Below are 16,948 nucleotides of genomic sequence, written 5' to 3' on the forward strand. Positions count from 1 at the left end.
CCAATTAAGAATAAAAATATATATTTTTTTTAAAAATATGAAAGTGATGGATAAAATACAGAATATTACAATGACTACAGTTCAGGGACATTTTCCATACTGGAAATATTCAATTTCTGTTAACAATTTTCCTTTCTAACATTAAGGCTAAAAATCTGGAGTCATGGAGGGGATGGAGGCCGGGGTCAGGGAATTTTTCATGTTAGAATTGCTAAATTACTGGAAGAGTTCATAGCATAAGAAAAAGGTGGCAGTAATGCATGTGTTCAATCTCCTCAAGTTCTAGTGTTGAGACTTCACAGGGTCCCAACATTTTTTTTTTTTTATCATATTTGCCAGTTACAAAACTTTGCTTTCTCCATGTCTATCATCAGGAACATAATCCTGAGACCGTTACCTAGAAAGCAATATCACATCACTGCAGAAAGACGAGCAGTGGATATGGGTGTAGTGCTTCACATTTATAAAAAGTATGTTCACAGTCTTCATGGTATGTGTTCATCATGATAGTTCAGGGAGGAGGGTAAGACAAACACAATTACTGTTCCCCTTTTCTGGAAGAACTACCCCAAACCTCAAGGAGGAGAGGAGACTCACTACCCAAAGTACTGAAGGACATGTGGTAGAGACCTGGACCAGGAGCCCAAGAAACACACTCGGCACACTGTATTCTTTTTAGTCCTCAGGTTGCAATGCAATACTTGGCATCTAGTTGTAACTTTTACAACAAGCTAAGAAAAGGGAAAGTAGCAACTAAAAGGCTTAACCTACAAAATACTAAGCTTTGAGCCAGGTGGGAAAGCAAATCTGACAATGGCACAATGAGGACCACCCATGAGCTTCTTCTTTTTTTTTTTTTTTTTTGACAGGCAGAGTGGACAGTGAGAGGGAGAGACAGGGAGAAAGGTCTTCCTTTGCCGTTGGTTCACCCTCCAATGGCCGCCGTGGCCAGCGTGCTGCGGCCAGCGCACTGTGCCGATCCGACAGCAGAAGCCAGGTACTTATCTTGGTCTCCCATGGGGTGCAGGACTCAAGCACTTGGGCCATCCTCCACTGCACTCCCTGGCCACAGCAGAGAGCTGGCCTGGAAGAGGGGCAACCGGGACAGAATCCAGCACCCCGACCAGGACTAGAACCCGGTGTGCTGGTGCTGCAAGGTGGAGGATTAGCCTAGTGAGCTGCGGCGCCGGCCCACCCATGAGCTTCTAACTGTAATTAGAGTTGCTTCTAACCGACCTTGCCATGCTCAAAGTTAATTACAGGCATCCATCTGGAAAGAGCAGCCGTTATGTGGGAAAAAATTTATGTCAGATGTTATATTTCTCTAATGGCAAAAAACAATCGACTGTTGTAATTACTAAAGTGCTAGAAAACACTCCTTACATTACAGGAGCTGCAGTTATTTTGTCATAACGACGGAGTGTGGAACTTGGTGAGATTAAGTTATTAATAGCCTTCTGTCATATCAATTCATGCAAAAAGAATGTTAGCTGCTCTCCATTTTGAAAAGTCTTTCCTTTCTAGATTTACAGAACTTGGTTAGGATTAGGGAAGTACTTTACCCACAAATACTGGCCTCATACCCAAACACACTCTCATCCTTGGAGATACCTTCAAAACAAAAATAGGCCATAAATCTCAAGACTTAACTGTTGCTGTGTGAGACAGAGGTTACTTGAGAAGATTCTGAAGCTTCTAAATTTTATGATCCATGATCAAAGCATACAACGAGAGACACAGTAAAAAGGGCACTTTTTAAAGCATTACAAATGATATCTATAGTCCTATTAGTAAACCAACCCACATCACATCCTTCGTAATAAGATGACCATTATCACAAACACTATGCATACTTGATGCACATGTCATATCTTTAAGCAGCTCTCAGACATCAAAGGAATAAGGCAGTGCAGGTTAGATTGTGGGGACATCTCACCTTCCGAAGCAGCCTTGGCACTGGCCCTCCCTTTCAATGTAGTTCCAAAGGCCAATGGATTTTCCATTGAAGAAAGCCTCACCCATGCAGCCTTTAAAATGAGTAACCTTCACAGCGGGAGATTTCTAATGCAAACAGACAAACATAACCCACATTCAGTTGGCCAAGAGGAAGGAATTCTCTAAATGCACAAAACTTTTCTCTGGGAGCTCAAATCTAACAGATCCGAATTTTGAGAGAGCAACATTCAGGAAAATGGCCCAGCTGTCATCACTGGATTCCCTCTAGTTAGGCAGTGGAGTCCCAGAATGAATGACAGCTGGGTGGGATCTTAAGTGATCAGCTCAGTTACCAGGGTCGTTGGATAGAAGTCCCTTTCCCAGGTGAGGAAAAGAGAATAGGGTCAGCAGTGAGGGCCCTGCTGGATGAGTCCCTCATGCTCCTGCAGTCACTGAATCAAGTCCAAGGAACTCAACTGTATGTGGGTAGGCGATCACCGACACAATGAAATAATGGGCTTTGTTAAGCACTAATTACTATCAGTCACCCAGTGGAATTAGAATACTGACAAAGGACATTTACAGAAAACAATATGGAGTCTTAAAGTTCTTGGATCATCTTCAAGAAACCCAAATAACCAATGGAACCACTGGCTCCTTCTTCGTTCATCTACTTACTAAGGCTGAGCCTTTACTCTATAGTAAAGTCAATATTTTTTTTTTTTTTTGACAGGCAGAGTGGACAGTGAGAGAGAGAGACAGAGAGAAAGGTCTTCCTTTGCCGTTGGTTCACCCTCCAATGGCCGCCGCGGCTGGCGCGCTGCGGCCGGCGCACTGCGCTGGTCCGATGGCAGGAGCCAGGAGCCAGGTGCTTTTCCTGGTCTCCCATGGGGTACAGGGCCCAAGCACCTGGGCCATCCTCCACTGCACTCCCTGGCCACAGCAGAGAGCTGGCCTGGAAGAGGGGCAACCGGGACAGAATCCGGCGCCCCAACTGGGACTAGAACCCGGTGTGCCGGCGCTGCTAGGCGGAGGATTAGCCTAGTGAGCCGCGGCACCGGCCAATATTTTAAGCATATTAGTTTTCTATGAAGGTAAAAATCAACCAATAAGTGCCTTCGCCATGTTACCTTGATTTGTCCTCCGAGCCCTCCGACAAACATCAATGTCGAGTTGTTTATATCTAGAACATTAGCTGTTCCAGGGGATTTACTTGTTTTCACCGGTGGCTTCTGACTTGAGCTCAATTCCTTTACACTCAATAAACCAACGTTTCCAAACCTAGGGATCAGAAGGAATTGCAAGAGGAACTTCCAGAATTCCAAGGCAGTACTCATTTATCCATCCCCATTCCACACACAGCTCTGTTTGCTTTTCCCTATGGACCCAACAGGAGCCCCACACTCTCTTGCCCACCCCCCCCAAATATACATTTCATCATATTATCTCCTGGTAAAAGTTACAGATAATGAGTAAAACTAATAGCCAAACAGTAAAGCCTACCGCTTTCAGTATTACCACATTTTTGTCTATAGCAAAGAGAAAGTATTCCCAGGAGCACAACATCAAGACTACAGAAAAGCAAAAAGAAAGCTATACCACAGCTGTTTCTACAGCTGCTTGCAAGTGGTTAACTCTGGAGAGGGGCTCTGAAAGGAAGAATTGTGCTTTGTGCCTGAATTGTAAGAAAATGCATTTCCCACTTGCATTATTTTCTATTCCATCCTATCTGCACAGACTGCCAGCCACATGGAATTGCTACCAGGATGCCTGCTACTCCTCAATCCTGGGGGGAGGAATAAACATTTTACCAGGTTTTCTATCTCAGATCTGGGACTTTCTAAAGGTCATATTCTGAAGGGAACCTAGTAGGCAGGTGCTTGGGCAGTGGTTAAGACGCCAAACTGAGTCCTGAATTCCATATTGGAAGGCCTGGTGTGAGTCCCAGCTCTACTTCCAAACCAGCTTCCTACTAATGCACACCCTGGGAAGGCAGCAGTGACAGCCAAAGTACTTGCATCTCTTGCCACCCATGAGGGAGACCTGGATTGATTTCCGGGCTCCCGGCTTTGGCCCAGCCTAGTCCTGGCTAATGCAGGCATTTGGTAAGTGAACCAGCAGATGGAAGAACTCTTTCTGTCTCTATCTCACTGCCTTTCAAATAAAATGATAATTAATTAATTAATTAAAGTAAACCAAGCTTTTATGCTTTTTATCTTTTGATTATTGATATGGTGGTCAGTGGTAGTTGGAAGTTTCTTTCTTCTGTAGTGGAGAAAAAAACCCAAACCTCTACTTTTTGAATTAATCTAATCCAAGTATTCATTGATTATACTTTGACTTTCTAGAAGTTTCTACTACAGAAATTTATACAGTGTTACAAGCATATAATTACTTATCAGACACTGCAGTTTAAAAAGGGGAGATGCTCTGAGCGTGTATTCTTTGCTACCTGGTTGCACGGATGCTGTGCCATTCGTTGTTGTCAATGGGGAAGTCAGGAAATTCCAGGCGTGTGGACCCAGAGCCCATATCCCAGAGGAAGGCCACCTTCCCTCGCCGCATCTCCACCGCAAGGAAGTCAGCCTGGGGCGCAGGGCATAAATGGAGACGAGTACACACTGAGTTGTCTGCACAGCTACCAAAAACACTTTAAAAGTAGCCCTCACAATAGTTTCCTTATGTTAAACAAAAATGCACAGGGTCTGCTGTGGTGGCACAGTGGGTTAAAGTGCCTGCAACGCCAGCGTCCCATTTGAGTGCCAGCTGGAGTGCCAGCTGCTCCACTTCCGATCCAGCTCCCTGCTAATGCACCTGGGAAGGCAACAGAAGATGGCCCAAGTGCTTGGGCCCCTGCTACCCACAGGGGAGACCTGGTAGGGTTCCTGTCTCCTTGGCTTCAGTCTGGCCTAGACTGAAGTGGCCATTTAGAGTGAAGCAACAGATGGAAGCTCTGTTTCCCCACCTCCCTGCTCCCCATAACTCTGCTTTTCATATAAGTAAACAAATCCTAAAAAAGCCAAGAGCAGACACAAAAGGCTATCTTCTTTTGTCTGTAAAGGCCTTCCAGGAGCTGAGCCATAACTCAGAGTCCAGGGGATGGTGGCCAGACTGGGGTGTCCCCCAGTCCTCACCTGGCCTGGCCCTCCATGATGCCCCCCAGTGAGTACTGGGGGACCCCCAATAGTCCACAAGCAGTGTGAGGGAAGGCTCTAGTCTCAGGAGGCAGCAAATGGATGTGAGAAACACAGTAAGACAGACGCCAGGGACCCACACCACGGCCTTGTACAGGTTCTGATTCTTGTCTCTGGCATGCATTTCAGATAACACATGTACTTGCTAGCATCTTCCTTCCTAACAGACTCCAGGACACAGCCAGCGATCGCTGGTCTCCAGAGCTATCAGCACCTGGTAGGCAGGACGAGCCTAGGTGAAGCCTGACAACTCTGCTGCCCTGTCACCTCTGGGGTCACACACCAGTGATGTCCCCAAGGCTCTACTATTCGTGTCTCATCAAACAAGTGTCCGTTTGGAAAATCTACACGTTTACGAAAGACCCACTGGTGCTTCCACTTACGCTGGTGCTGCTTCCAAGGTAGAAGAGAAGGTTATCGGGCTCGCTTGTCTTCACATTCAGCGTTAAGCTGTTATAGTTCGTGGAAGAGATGGGAGGCTGGTAGGCCCGGATGCAGTCTCTGTCTGCAGATACGGCGACCTTAATCTGCGGAAGGAAAAGCCCCACCGCCCCTCTGAGTGACGCACTGGGCAGCTCCCCAGGAGTGCCCAGCGCTATTCCCTAAGGCATTTCCCCTGAGAGGTAGGTTTCTTCTCTGCATGATACATAGGGAATGTATTCCATAAAGTGAGAAGTCCGATGTGAGAAACGTGGTTTTATCTGGTAAAGTGTTTAAACATGGGGAAAATTTGTCTTCCTTTTCAACAGGTTATTGACATTGGAAACTGGCTCACAGGAGGTTTAATTCCTTAAAGACAAAGGACCTCATCACCTTGGAATCTTCCAACCTGACTCAGAGAGGCTATGTGATGGTCACGTGGCCCATAAATGGAGGGGTAATACACTTGTGTTTACTCAGTAAGTACTTATAGAGCAGTTATTGCATTATCACTCATCTCTTCAATTAGTAATAATTTGCATATGTGTCTTACATTAATATGAAAGATTATATATTAGTATTAACCGTAGTATTTGAGACCAGCTCTTGGGCTTCCATTTATTTAGTGACTGTACCGAAACCGATGGAGGTCAGAGACCATGTAAAGCCTCATTTCTTTTCTAATGCGAGGATGCATGGTGGTGAATAGACTCTGGAACTTATTTATTTATTTGATTACCTAGAAAGCTTCATGCAGATGAAAGAATGAAGCTTTCTTCATCAAAGGCTTTGTTCACCCTAAGTGCCCAGAACCATGACAACTGCATGTGCTCCTGAAAGTCTTCTTATTTCCCTGAAACTCCTCTCCTAACAAGTGCAGCCAGCACCACGTGCCGTGTGCACAGGTGGCCATAAAACATTTCTCTCGATGGAGCTTGTCCAGGTTTCAAGTGATTTATGCATTTTGTGGCATGGATTAGTGCAGCAAGTGAGTGTATACAAACTTTTCTCAGACTCTTTGAGAATGCACAGACGTCCTGCAGAGTACTTGGATTGTTAAAGGTGAATTGGCAAAAAAGGAAGGAATAATCACATGTGTAAACAATGAAGCTCAGAGTGAGGTTAACACCTACACTCATGGATTTAAAAAATGTTCACACCACAATAAGGATCTTTTAATTCCAATTTTCCACTAACTTTTCAAAGTATCCTTGTATTTATAAATGTAGGCTATAATTATATCTCTAAAGGGATAAAGATCTCTTTGCTTACATTTTGAGACACAATGAGAAAAAGAAGAACTCAGGAAATGAGGCTACTTATTGGCTATAAATGCAAGACAAGACCATGGGAAACCTGGGGTGATTGCCATCTGGTCTGCAAACCTTTTAGGGGACCCAAGTTACTACAGGGGATTCCCTGGGACCCCCAAACTCACAGAGGCTGCTTGTTTCCGGGCCTGACTGATCAGCAGCTTGATTTCCGACAGGTTTCTGCTCAGGTTCTCTTCTAAGAGCTTCAAAGGCTTCAACCGATCGAATAACAGGTTGGCTTGTTTTTCCACATCTTTAACTTTTCTTCCAGCCAACAGAGCTAAACAAATACAAGGAGGCAAGGGGGTGGTAGGGAAGTTGGGGAGAGGGAGAGAAATAAGATAAATAATTGCTTACTACTAATACACCAATAAAACAGAATCATCTAATCCTCAAATCCTCGAAACTGTAGTGAATACATGAAAAATACGCCAGCAGCATGCATTATCAAGGCCCTTCTTCTTTATAAATGCTAATTCAGATATGTTGATATATAAATGCTAATTCAGCATGTTGGTTTTTTAGTGACATTGTTTGCAAACACTGTAGAGTGAGCGAGCCCCCATCTTCACTACATAGATTTCTAGGGTTGGAGGGAAGACTCTGGCATACTGGTCACGGTGGAGTCCCGTAGAAGTTCATGTGTCTCCTGTAGGGTAGCATTCACTCGGGACAGGTCAGTTGACGTATTAAACACCTTCTGGCTCAATCCCACAACATCCTTCAGTGTGCTCACTGCTGTCTGGTTGGCAGATGAGGCCAGCTCTTTGGTTTTGGTTCCTTTGTCTCTCACACCTAAAACAAATGCAAATGATGGCAATCACACACAATAAAAACACAAGATTGCACCAGGAGTGATTTTATACAGACACACGTTACAGTAATTTTATTGATTGTTGAATGCAAAATGGAGCTCCTTGTTTTCAAAGATATTATTAAGGCTACAGACTATATGCTCATCTGTCTCCTTTTAGGGACAAATGAAATACTTTTGGTAGCAATTCTCTGGAATATGATTTCAATGCATAAGAAGACCATAAAAACAAAAGCTTTATACTCCTGACCCACCTGCAGAATTAACAGCTTTCTACAGAGTTTCTATAATGAAAGTTTTCCACTAAGATTTAGTGCCACTCATTACAGAAATTAAAAGTATTATTTAGATTGCTTGCAGTCTTTTATTTGCTTGTAGTCCTTCTTGCTGATATTTTTCTTAAATTGCATGTCTAATTTTAAACTTATTTATTTATTCAAAGGCAAAAAGAGACAGATCTTCCATCCATCCACTTGTTCATTCCCCAAATGCTTGCCACAGCTAAGACTGGGCCAGGAGCTGGGAACTCTGCGGGGGTTTCCATGTGGGCAGCAGGGACCTAACTACTTGAGCCATCACCTGCTGCCTCCCAGGAGTCACATTAACAGGAAGTTGGAATCAGGAGCAGAGCCAAGACGTGAACCCAGGCTCTCTGATATAGGACTTGCGTGTCCAAGTAGCATCTTCACTCATGTCAAATGCCTGCCCCTTCATGCTCAATTTTCTTAGGGCTTGAGGGTGAAGAACTATTTAAAGTGACAAAATAGCAAGAGAAAATATACTAAGTGAAATACAAAAAATTTTACAGGAGTCTTAAAAAATGAAGAGGGTTTCATTAATTGGTGATGCAACTGGGAAGAATGAAAAGTGCATGCATGCAGTGTGTCAGGACAGGGGGCAGAAAGACTGCAGGAAGAAGGTACAGCATTTGGTGGGGCAGTTGGGACTCTGCTCAGGACACCTCATCCCCTGGGACTGGCTTAGGCTTGCCCAGCCCCAGCTGTCTGGAGGCATTTGGGAAGTGAACCAGCTGATGTGAGTTTGCCCCCTGCCCCTGTCTCTCTCCTTCTCTCTGCCTTTCAAATAAATAAAATGAATAAATTTTTAAGTATTCCCTTTCATCTATTTTCAAACATTATTGGAATAACTGCTGAAAACTTTCCGAATTTTATGAAAACTATAAACCCATAAATTGTTCAGTCTTAATCAGACTTTATTAAAAGAAATGCCCCAATTACTAAGTGCTCATTAACAAGCTAAACTTCTATATTGGGGCCTCTTTCTCTTCTTCATTAACACAATCTGCACATCATGCCACGTCGGGACGAAGGTGCTGGCACTTTAAGTCTGTAGTCGCGATGGAAGTCTCCTTGGCTAGAGGAAGTCCTGTTTGCTTACAGTCTCTATCGGCAGCTGGAAACCACAGCAGAATGGAGACTAAAGAGCCACAAAGGGTAAACTGAGACCCAATTATTCCAGATCTGGGTGTGGATTTTTTTTAAAAGGTATGATTTTTCATTTTTAAAGTATTTACTCACGAATGGAGAAAACACTAACACCAGAAGCTGGATAAAGGGTATACATGTGCTCTTCTTACTCTTCTTGCAATTCTCTAAGTCTGAAATGACTTTCAAACAAAAAGCTATGTATTTGGAGCCGGCTCTGTGGCATAGCGGGTAAAGCCGCTGCCTGCAGGGCTGGCATCCCATATGGGCGCCAGTTCAAGTCTCCACTGCTCCACTTCCAATCCAGCGCTCTGCTATGGCCTGGGAAAGCAGTAGAAGATGGCCCAAGGGGCCCCTGCACCCACGTGGGAGACCCGGCAGAAGCTCCTGGTTCCTGGCTTCGGATTAGCGCAGCTCTGGCCGTTGCACCCACTTGGAGAGTGAACTAGCAGATGGAAGACTCTCTCTCTCATTCTCTCTTTCTCTCTCTCCCTTCATCCCTCTCTCTCCTTCTCTCTCTGTGTAACTGCCTTTCAAATAAATAAATAAATAAATCTTAAAAAAAGTAAAGTTATGTATTTTATCAAAACAGACCCTACTTTAAAAAAAAAAAAAAAAGGAAAAGAAACTTCCAGGTCAGAAAATGCTCCATTGATTCCAGGTAAGAAGTATGCTGAATGCGCTCAAAATCCAGCTTCCCCTGGAAACTCTCCCGGGGGAGAGAGGACCTGGGAGCAGGGCCCGCAGAGAGGACCTGGGAGCTGGGGCCCGCATCTCTAAGACTTTTACAGACACTCTCTGGAAAAAGGAAGGCGAAGCTTGAAGCAATGTAAATAACATCTCAGCACAATTCATTTGTGTTACACTTTAACGAATTACCCTATTTAGTATTTTAATGAATACCGCATTTCCAAATCATCAATATTAAAGTGACCAATGGGCCTATTTTAAAACACTTTATTGCCTCAGGAAGGAAGTTTACCAAGCAAGAGTGTTTAATTCTCACTTTTACAATGAATCTGGCGTCTCCCCTGAAGGCAGGTAAAGCATGTTCTATCTTCTTCCTCTGTTGGCCTCTTTGAGTGGCCCTGTTCCTTTGATGCCTTGTGTCAAGCCTATTTTAAAAGTAAGCAATCAAGATGGCAGCATGAAGTCTCTAACGCTTCTGTGTTTGAGGGAGAATAACTGTAGTATTTCAACGCAGGTGCTCTGAGGTTAATATAAAAAAAATGTGATCTTTACATCCAAATCCTAATTCTTTGCAAGTCAAATCTTCTTTGATGTCGGTGTCATTTTCCACCCTGACTAGGGCTCTTAATCAGACCTGAGGCAGGACTTCCTCAGGCTCTGTGTAAGGCTTCTACAATGAGATCAATCACATCAAGAAACACCTTCTACTTACTTTCAGGAATTGCTCTAAGCTTCAGCAGTAATCCACTGGTTTGCCCCGTGATGTTATCTGCACGCTCGTGAAATCTGTTTGCCGTATTTTTCAGTTCGCTCAGTTTCAACGCCATACCTATTTAAAGGAGGGAAAGAAGTGCTCCCTTTCAGGTAAGTTCCTCCACAACATCACCTAGGCAACAGCTTCTTTATCACTTCTGACTCATCTGTCAGAATGATGGCTTTCTATAGACACCCTAATGTTGAAAGTTTTCCAAGCAAGACTCAGCGCCATTCATTACAGAAATTAAGACTGCATTTTCAGTGTGCATAATCCATTTTTCTACTTTGCTTGTTGCCCTTCTCATTAATATTTCTTCTTAAATTTCATGTCCAGTTTTATTAGGGCTCAAAAGTGCAGAACTGTTTAGATCACCTAGTCTTAATCTCTCCTAACTTCCTAGCCACCCTGAATCTAGGCATATTTCTCCTCTGGGTTGTTAAACCTCAACCTCCTTCAAGTTTGGTTAAAGCTGTTTCACTTTTAAAATTTCTGCTCATCATACAAATTCACATCTGGATTTTGAATGCATGGTTAAAACACGAAATGTTAACTGCCAGAAAGTTCACAATGTCATGGCCTAGGATACATGTTAGCTAAAACCACAGCCTATCAGCCCTGATGTCAGAGCTTGTTTTTAACACTTTATTACTTTAAGCATTTAAGCTTGTTTTTAATGCTTTATGAGCATTAAGCATTTTCTATACTGTGAGATGATAACATAAATTCTAAAATATATCACTGACATAGAAGCAAAAATAAATATGACATATCCAACCCCTTGGTTCAGAGAGCTGGGGGAAGAGCCAGTACTACCCAGAAGCAGCCTGAAAAGGCTACAAGCTCTGTGTATGATTCACTAGTTAGTCCTACAGAACAAGTTTTGATTTTTGATATATTAGGATATATTAGAGCTGGCGCTGTGGCGTAGTGGGCTAAGCTTCCACCTGTGGTGCCAGCATCCTGTATGGGCACAGTTCATGTGCCAGCTGCTCCTTTCCTGGCCCAGCTCTCTGCCATAGCCTGAGAAAGCAGTAGAAGACAGCCCAAGTGCTGGGGCACCTTCACCTGCATGGGAGACCCAGAAGAAGTTCCTGGCTTCAGATTGGCCTAACTCTGGCTGTTGTGGCCATTTGGGGACTGAAACAGCAGATGGAAGACCTCTCTCTCTTCTGTCTCTCCCTCTCTCTCTCAAATAAATAAATACATCTTAGAAAAAATAATATAGTAAGGTGAAAAGCATAGTATGTCTCAGGAAGAACTGTATGCCTATGTAGTTTCTCTTACACACTGGATTCCTGCCACCATTTTGTTATGCTTATTGGATAGTTGTTACATGTGCCAAGTAATGGATACCTGAAACTCAAGGAAGAAACTAAACAGCATAGCTATTTTTTTTTAAAAAAATGGATAAAGTCAATATTATGATTTAATCCAATAATATGTAACATGAGTATACCATGGGTCTACCATGAAACCAGTCCTGTAAGAAAGGTAAAAGAAATACCAAACACAATCTATCTCTTCAAGGAACCATGAAATGATGAGAACACTACAGAGCACGTGCACTCAAAGACAACGCAACAGACACCATGAAGAATGGTGATGGCTCCAACTACAGCAGTGAGAGGAGAGTCTGGTCTTCAGGAGGGCTTGAAGATAGATACGACTGCCCAGTAGGGCACAACACCAGAAGAAAATGTGAAACCACACAAGGGCACTTCAAGAAATGGGTGGGAAAATGAACTTCAAGAGGCAAGTTTATATGAGTGCAAAAAAATTGAAACCATGCACAGTTTCTTCATACAAGCTTCATTTTCTTCATCTCTGAACTTTTTGAGGACCCTGTGTATATGTGGATTGGATGTGAAAATTCTTACAATCAAGATCAACATTGTTTGGTTTCATTTTCTCACCGCATTCTGAAGTCCCCTCACACGAGGTTGATATGGTAGAAAATTGGACTGTTTGTGTGACAGAAAAATGAGAAGCGTCCAGCTGCTCCAGGAAAGAACATTCTCAGAGAGGGGTTCGTTATCAGCTCAGGCCAAGCCACACACTGACCTTGGTGCTTCCGGCTAAGGTTGTTGCCTTCTTTGAGAAATTTGGAGCTTCGCTGCAGAGCCACTTTCCCACTGGAAACAAGGGACTCTGAGAACTGAAAAACACAAGGACTTAAGCAAGACGGGTGGGTGGGAGGGCAGAGTGGAATCCTGCTGGGGGCAGAGAAAGCAACTCTATGGAACAGCCTCCAGTCACGTTCCAGACAAGAAAGCCAACCAGATAACAGGGGGACAGCTTACTATGTCCAAGGAGAAGGAACAGGAAGACATGTTTACACGCATCTAAAGGGAACCAGCCATCAGAGAAAGATTCCCGTCGCGGGTAAAGACAAATGTCTCTACTACATGCCAAGGAGCTTTTGAGAACTTCTTCATCCCTACAACACCAACCCTTAGTCTTAATTAAAAAAAAAAAAAAAAGTACGGGGCTGGCTCTGTGATGCAGGAGGTTAATCCTCCGCCTGTGGCGTCAGCATCCCAAATGGGTGCCGGTTCTAGTCCCAGCTGCTCCTCTTCCAATACAGCTCTCTGCTATGGCCTGGGAGAGCAGTAGAAGATGGCCCGAGTGCTTGGGTCCCTGCACCCACGTGGGAGACCAGGAAGAAGCACCTGGCTCCTGGCTTCAGACTGGCACAGCTCCGACCGTTGCGGCCATTTGGGGAGTGAACCAGCGGAAGGAAGACCTTCCCTTCTGTCTCTTCCTCTCACTGTCTGTAACTCTACCTCTCAAATAAATAGGTAAAAAATGCATATATTTTTTTTAAAAAAAGTAGTTAGGACTTTAGGAAACTAAAACATATATCAGGTATCTTCAAAGTTAGTGGAAAATACACATTATCATTTAATCCCATTTTTGAGGAGTTTTTGAAGTCCTCTTGTACCACATGATAACAGACACCATTCACACAGATTCTACCAGAAAAGAAAGTGAATGAGCATATATTTGAACCCCCGAATCTTTACTCAAGCACCTTCTAGAATAACCTCCCACAGTGCCCAGAAAAGGAAGGCATATACCAAAGCCAGGGACATTGCTTACCAGGCTTGTCTTATTGACAGTCTCATGGGCATCGCTGGCCAGTTTGTCTGCTTCTTCAATCATTCTCTGAATGTTGGAATGGACGTGGACTGCACTGGTTGCATTCAAGGACACGTGTGTGACTTTCTCAAGGCCACTGTCAAATCAGCATAGTTAGAGATTTTATGATCAACAAAATCAAACTTGCAGTTCCACTCATGAACATTTTACGTACTTACTAGTCTTGAAAGCCTCCCAATTTCTCTCTAGAAAACTCACACCAGGGGCAAGTGTCTGGCCTAGTGCTGGGTCACCAGTTAGGGTGCTTGCAACCCACAACGGAGTACCTGGGTTCATTTTTCTGCTCTGGCTCCTGCTTCCTGCTTCCTGCTCATGCAGACCCTGGGAGGCAGCAGTAATGACTCAAGTAGTTGGGTCCCTTGTTACCCATGTGGGACACCTGGATGGAGTTCCTGGCTCTCAGCTTCCATGTTGTGGGCATTTGGAGAGTGAACTAGCAAATGAGAGTTCTCTATCTGTCTTTTAAATTAAAAAATTAACCCTCTTTTATAAAAAGGAACACCACCAATGAATAATAACCTGCGGCTTGCTCTCTAAATCTAAAAGCTTATCATGATAATACCCAGAATGGCCGTCTAATACTAAGAGTAGAAGCTATGCTATGTACCTTAGATAGTCATACATCACTTTCTACCTGCCACAGTCAACATCTCCTGATTTCTGTTCAAATTCCCTGCATACGTTGGGGTACTCATGCATGTCTACACAGGTTATAATCTCTCTGAAACACAGTCGTTACTTTGCAAAAGGCTTTCCTATGCACCATAAGAATGCTGGATCTTATCCCTCAACTGGAATACATAAGTTGATGAAATTCACTAGAGATTCTGTAGAGGAACAGATAATATTTCAATCAGCCTAACCTCATTCTAACAAGTGGGCAAATCACCCAGGAACTTGCCCACTGGTAATGGCCCAATTTCATCCAGCTCTCACTATCTTGAAAATGAAATCTGACAGTTGGCACATGTTTGCCTGCTGAGTAACTCACTTCGTTTTCTTTCCAAGGTTATTAAGTCAAGCCCTTCCCAGACCACACATCAGCAGTTACTGCTTGTGTACTTGCCTACTTGATTGGAAAAAGTTGGTGAGCCAGAAATAAAATATAATAATATGATTTAACTTTGTGTTTCACACCAAATTGCTTTTACTACTCTTACACTAAGTAATAAAGATTTTTGTCTAGCTCTATGTAGAGCCAAATATCATTGTCTTTTTTGGTGAATGATGAAAAGAGAGAAGCTGAGTACCTAACTCCATTTCATATGACTGATCCCTATGGTGTATGTACCTGTCAGTATTCAACTCAGCAAGTAATTTATGCAATATTCTGTCTCATATAATTTTAATTGCTTTTGTTGTATGAGTTAATCCTTCATGGCAGCATTTCTCAAAAGGAGAGATATTTACTGTTTCCCTTCTATAACACATACCCACACAAAAACCACTCATGTCAGCATATTCTCACTTCTTCCAGCCATCATTTATAACACATTTTAAAAATAAATTTACCACTTAACTCAGAATTGTGTAAATCACTGATAATACCTAAAACCATGTTTCCCATATTTGCTGCAAATCAGTATCAGCTAGAAGTTTTTCGGAAAAATTGCCAAGTCTAGGCTACATCCTAGGCCAACTAAGTCTCAACATTGAGTCAGGGCAGGAGATGAGGAGACAGGATCATCAGTGCTCACTAGGGTTCTTCTGGTCATTCCAATCAATGTGCAGATGAGTTTGGGAAGCACTGGCTTAAAGTTTGATTCCTGTTTAAAGGTGCTTCCAATGAATCGGAGCCAAAATTAATAATATCAAAGAATAATCATTATAATATCAACCATCCCCCACCCAGGTCATAAGCTCCAAAAAAGCATGATCTGTAACGAGACAATCTCCTTGTTCTACCCTACATGCAACCTATCAGGGTGCAGAGCACTCAGTCGATACTTAAGCCTTGATGGCTTGAGACTGTAGCACACTCTTTGCTTTAATTCCTATCCAGCGCCAGATGCATTTTCCCAGCACATACTCAGGCCCAATGGTAAATTATGTAGCAGACAAGGGAAGAATCGATTTGCCTGATCCCAATACAGAAGTCCCCATTTTTACACAAAGGATGAGCAGTGACTCAACACAGAGATGAAAACAGCTGTCCTGCCGAGCTCCCATCGAGAGATCACAGCCTCTCCAATTCCCACACGCCTGTGCACTAACCTGGCCAGAGCACCTGCTCGTCTCTGGAGCTCAGCTGCATGGTCCTCAGCTCTGTAGACAAGGTCAAGGGCTTTCCTTTGGGACATCTGCATGACCAGATCATCAACATGGTGCCTGATTTTAGCAGTCCACAGAAGTAGCTCATCCTGCAGATTCTCTAATTGCTGCATGGAGGAATTAATATTGTAAATATAGGCGCACTGCTCTCATAACACATGTGTGTACACGTAGACGAAGTGTGTGAGGATTCTTTGGAAGATGTAACGCGGCCATGCAAGTTGTAACTTACGGCTAGAGTATTTTGCATAGTGTCTGCATGTGCAGTGGCAGCATCTATCAGTGTTCTTCCTTGGGCAGTTAGCTTTGAGGTCAAGTTTTGTTCTTCTCGGACATGTCGCTTTTTATCCTGTAGCAAATAATCACATAGGGAGGATGCTTCGCAAAAGCAAGTCAGCTGCTGAACTTGGGTGCCTGTTGCTACATGCGGAGGTTAGCACTCATGAGTACTCACACCTCACACTGTAAGAAGTGTGATACTTCCTACACTGGAGAAGTGGGCTGCCAGCTCTAACTGTGCAGGGGAGAGCTAGTCAGACTCACCTTGAATTCTCTCAGGTTGGCCTTGACAATGAGCAGCAGGTGGCTGCTTTCCTTGGTCTTGGCCTCTGCATCTTGCACAAGGTCTTCTGCCACCTGCAGTTCATTGTGGTGCTTTGTAAGGACGCGGCTGGCTGCTGCTTTTAACGCCTCCAACTCCTCCTGTGGCTTTTGGAAAGCTTTCTGAATTTGGGACAGTAAACTTTCAGCAGCCCTGATAAATACAAATGGTTCACACAGTATGTTAATGAACACCAAAGCTCAGCTCTCTGACATGATAACGGAAGGAATTTTCACTTAGGCATACCTAGTTTCTCGTTTATTTTTATGCATTTATTTATTAAAGAATCTGAGAGAAAGAGAGGAAGACACGAGCAGACAAAAGGATTTCCCATTCACTGGTTCACTTG

The 16,948-nt window shown here is 43.5% G+C and overlaps 1 protein-coding gene across 1 annotated transcript in view; it reads right to left on the bottom strand.

Moving 5' to 3' along the window:
• LAMA1 (laminin subunit alpha 1) overlaps positions 1 to 16,948 on the bottom strand; it is a 177,003-nt gene that overhangs the window by 29,137 nt on the left and 130,918 nt on the right. Inside the window, exons 37-48 of the mRNA XM_051851430.3 lie at positions 16,542 to 16,752; positions 16,231 to 16,347; positions 15,942 to 16,105; positions 13,668 to 13,803; positions 12,630 to 12,723; positions 10,524 to 10,640; positions 7,475 to 7,657; positions 6,988 to 7,142; positions 5,513 to 5,656; positions 4,388 to 4,521; positions 3,066 to 3,216; positions 1,937 to 2,061 (exon numbers count right to left, since the gene is read on the bottom strand). Coding sequence (XP_051707390.3) covers positions 1,937 to 2,061; positions 3,066 to 3,216; positions 4,388 to 4,521; positions 5,513 to 5,656; positions 6,988 to 7,142; positions 7,475 to 7,657; positions 10,524 to 10,640; positions 12,630 to 12,723; positions 13,668 to 13,803; positions 15,942 to 16,105; positions 16,231 to 16,347; positions 16,542 to 16,752 — 1,731 coding nt within the window. The remainder of the gene's footprint in view (positions 1 to 1,936; positions 2,062 to 3,065; positions 3,217 to 4,387; positions 4,522 to 5,512; positions 5,657 to 6,987; positions 7,143 to 7,474; positions 7,658 to 10,523; positions 10,641 to 12,629; positions 12,724 to 13,667; positions 13,804 to 15,941; positions 16,106 to 16,230; positions 16,348 to 16,541; positions 16,753 to 16,948) is intronic.

This window comes from Oryctolagus cuniculus, chromosome 10 (assembly GCF_051225735.1).
Source record: "Oryctolagus cuniculus isolate XC-2025 breed Fujian yellow rabbit chromosome 10, ASM5122573v1, whole genome shotgun sequence".
In the NCBI taxonomy this organism is placed as follows: domain Eukaryota; kingdom Metazoa; phylum Chordata; class Mammalia; order Lagomorpha; family Leporidae; genus Oryctolagus; species Oryctolagus cuniculus.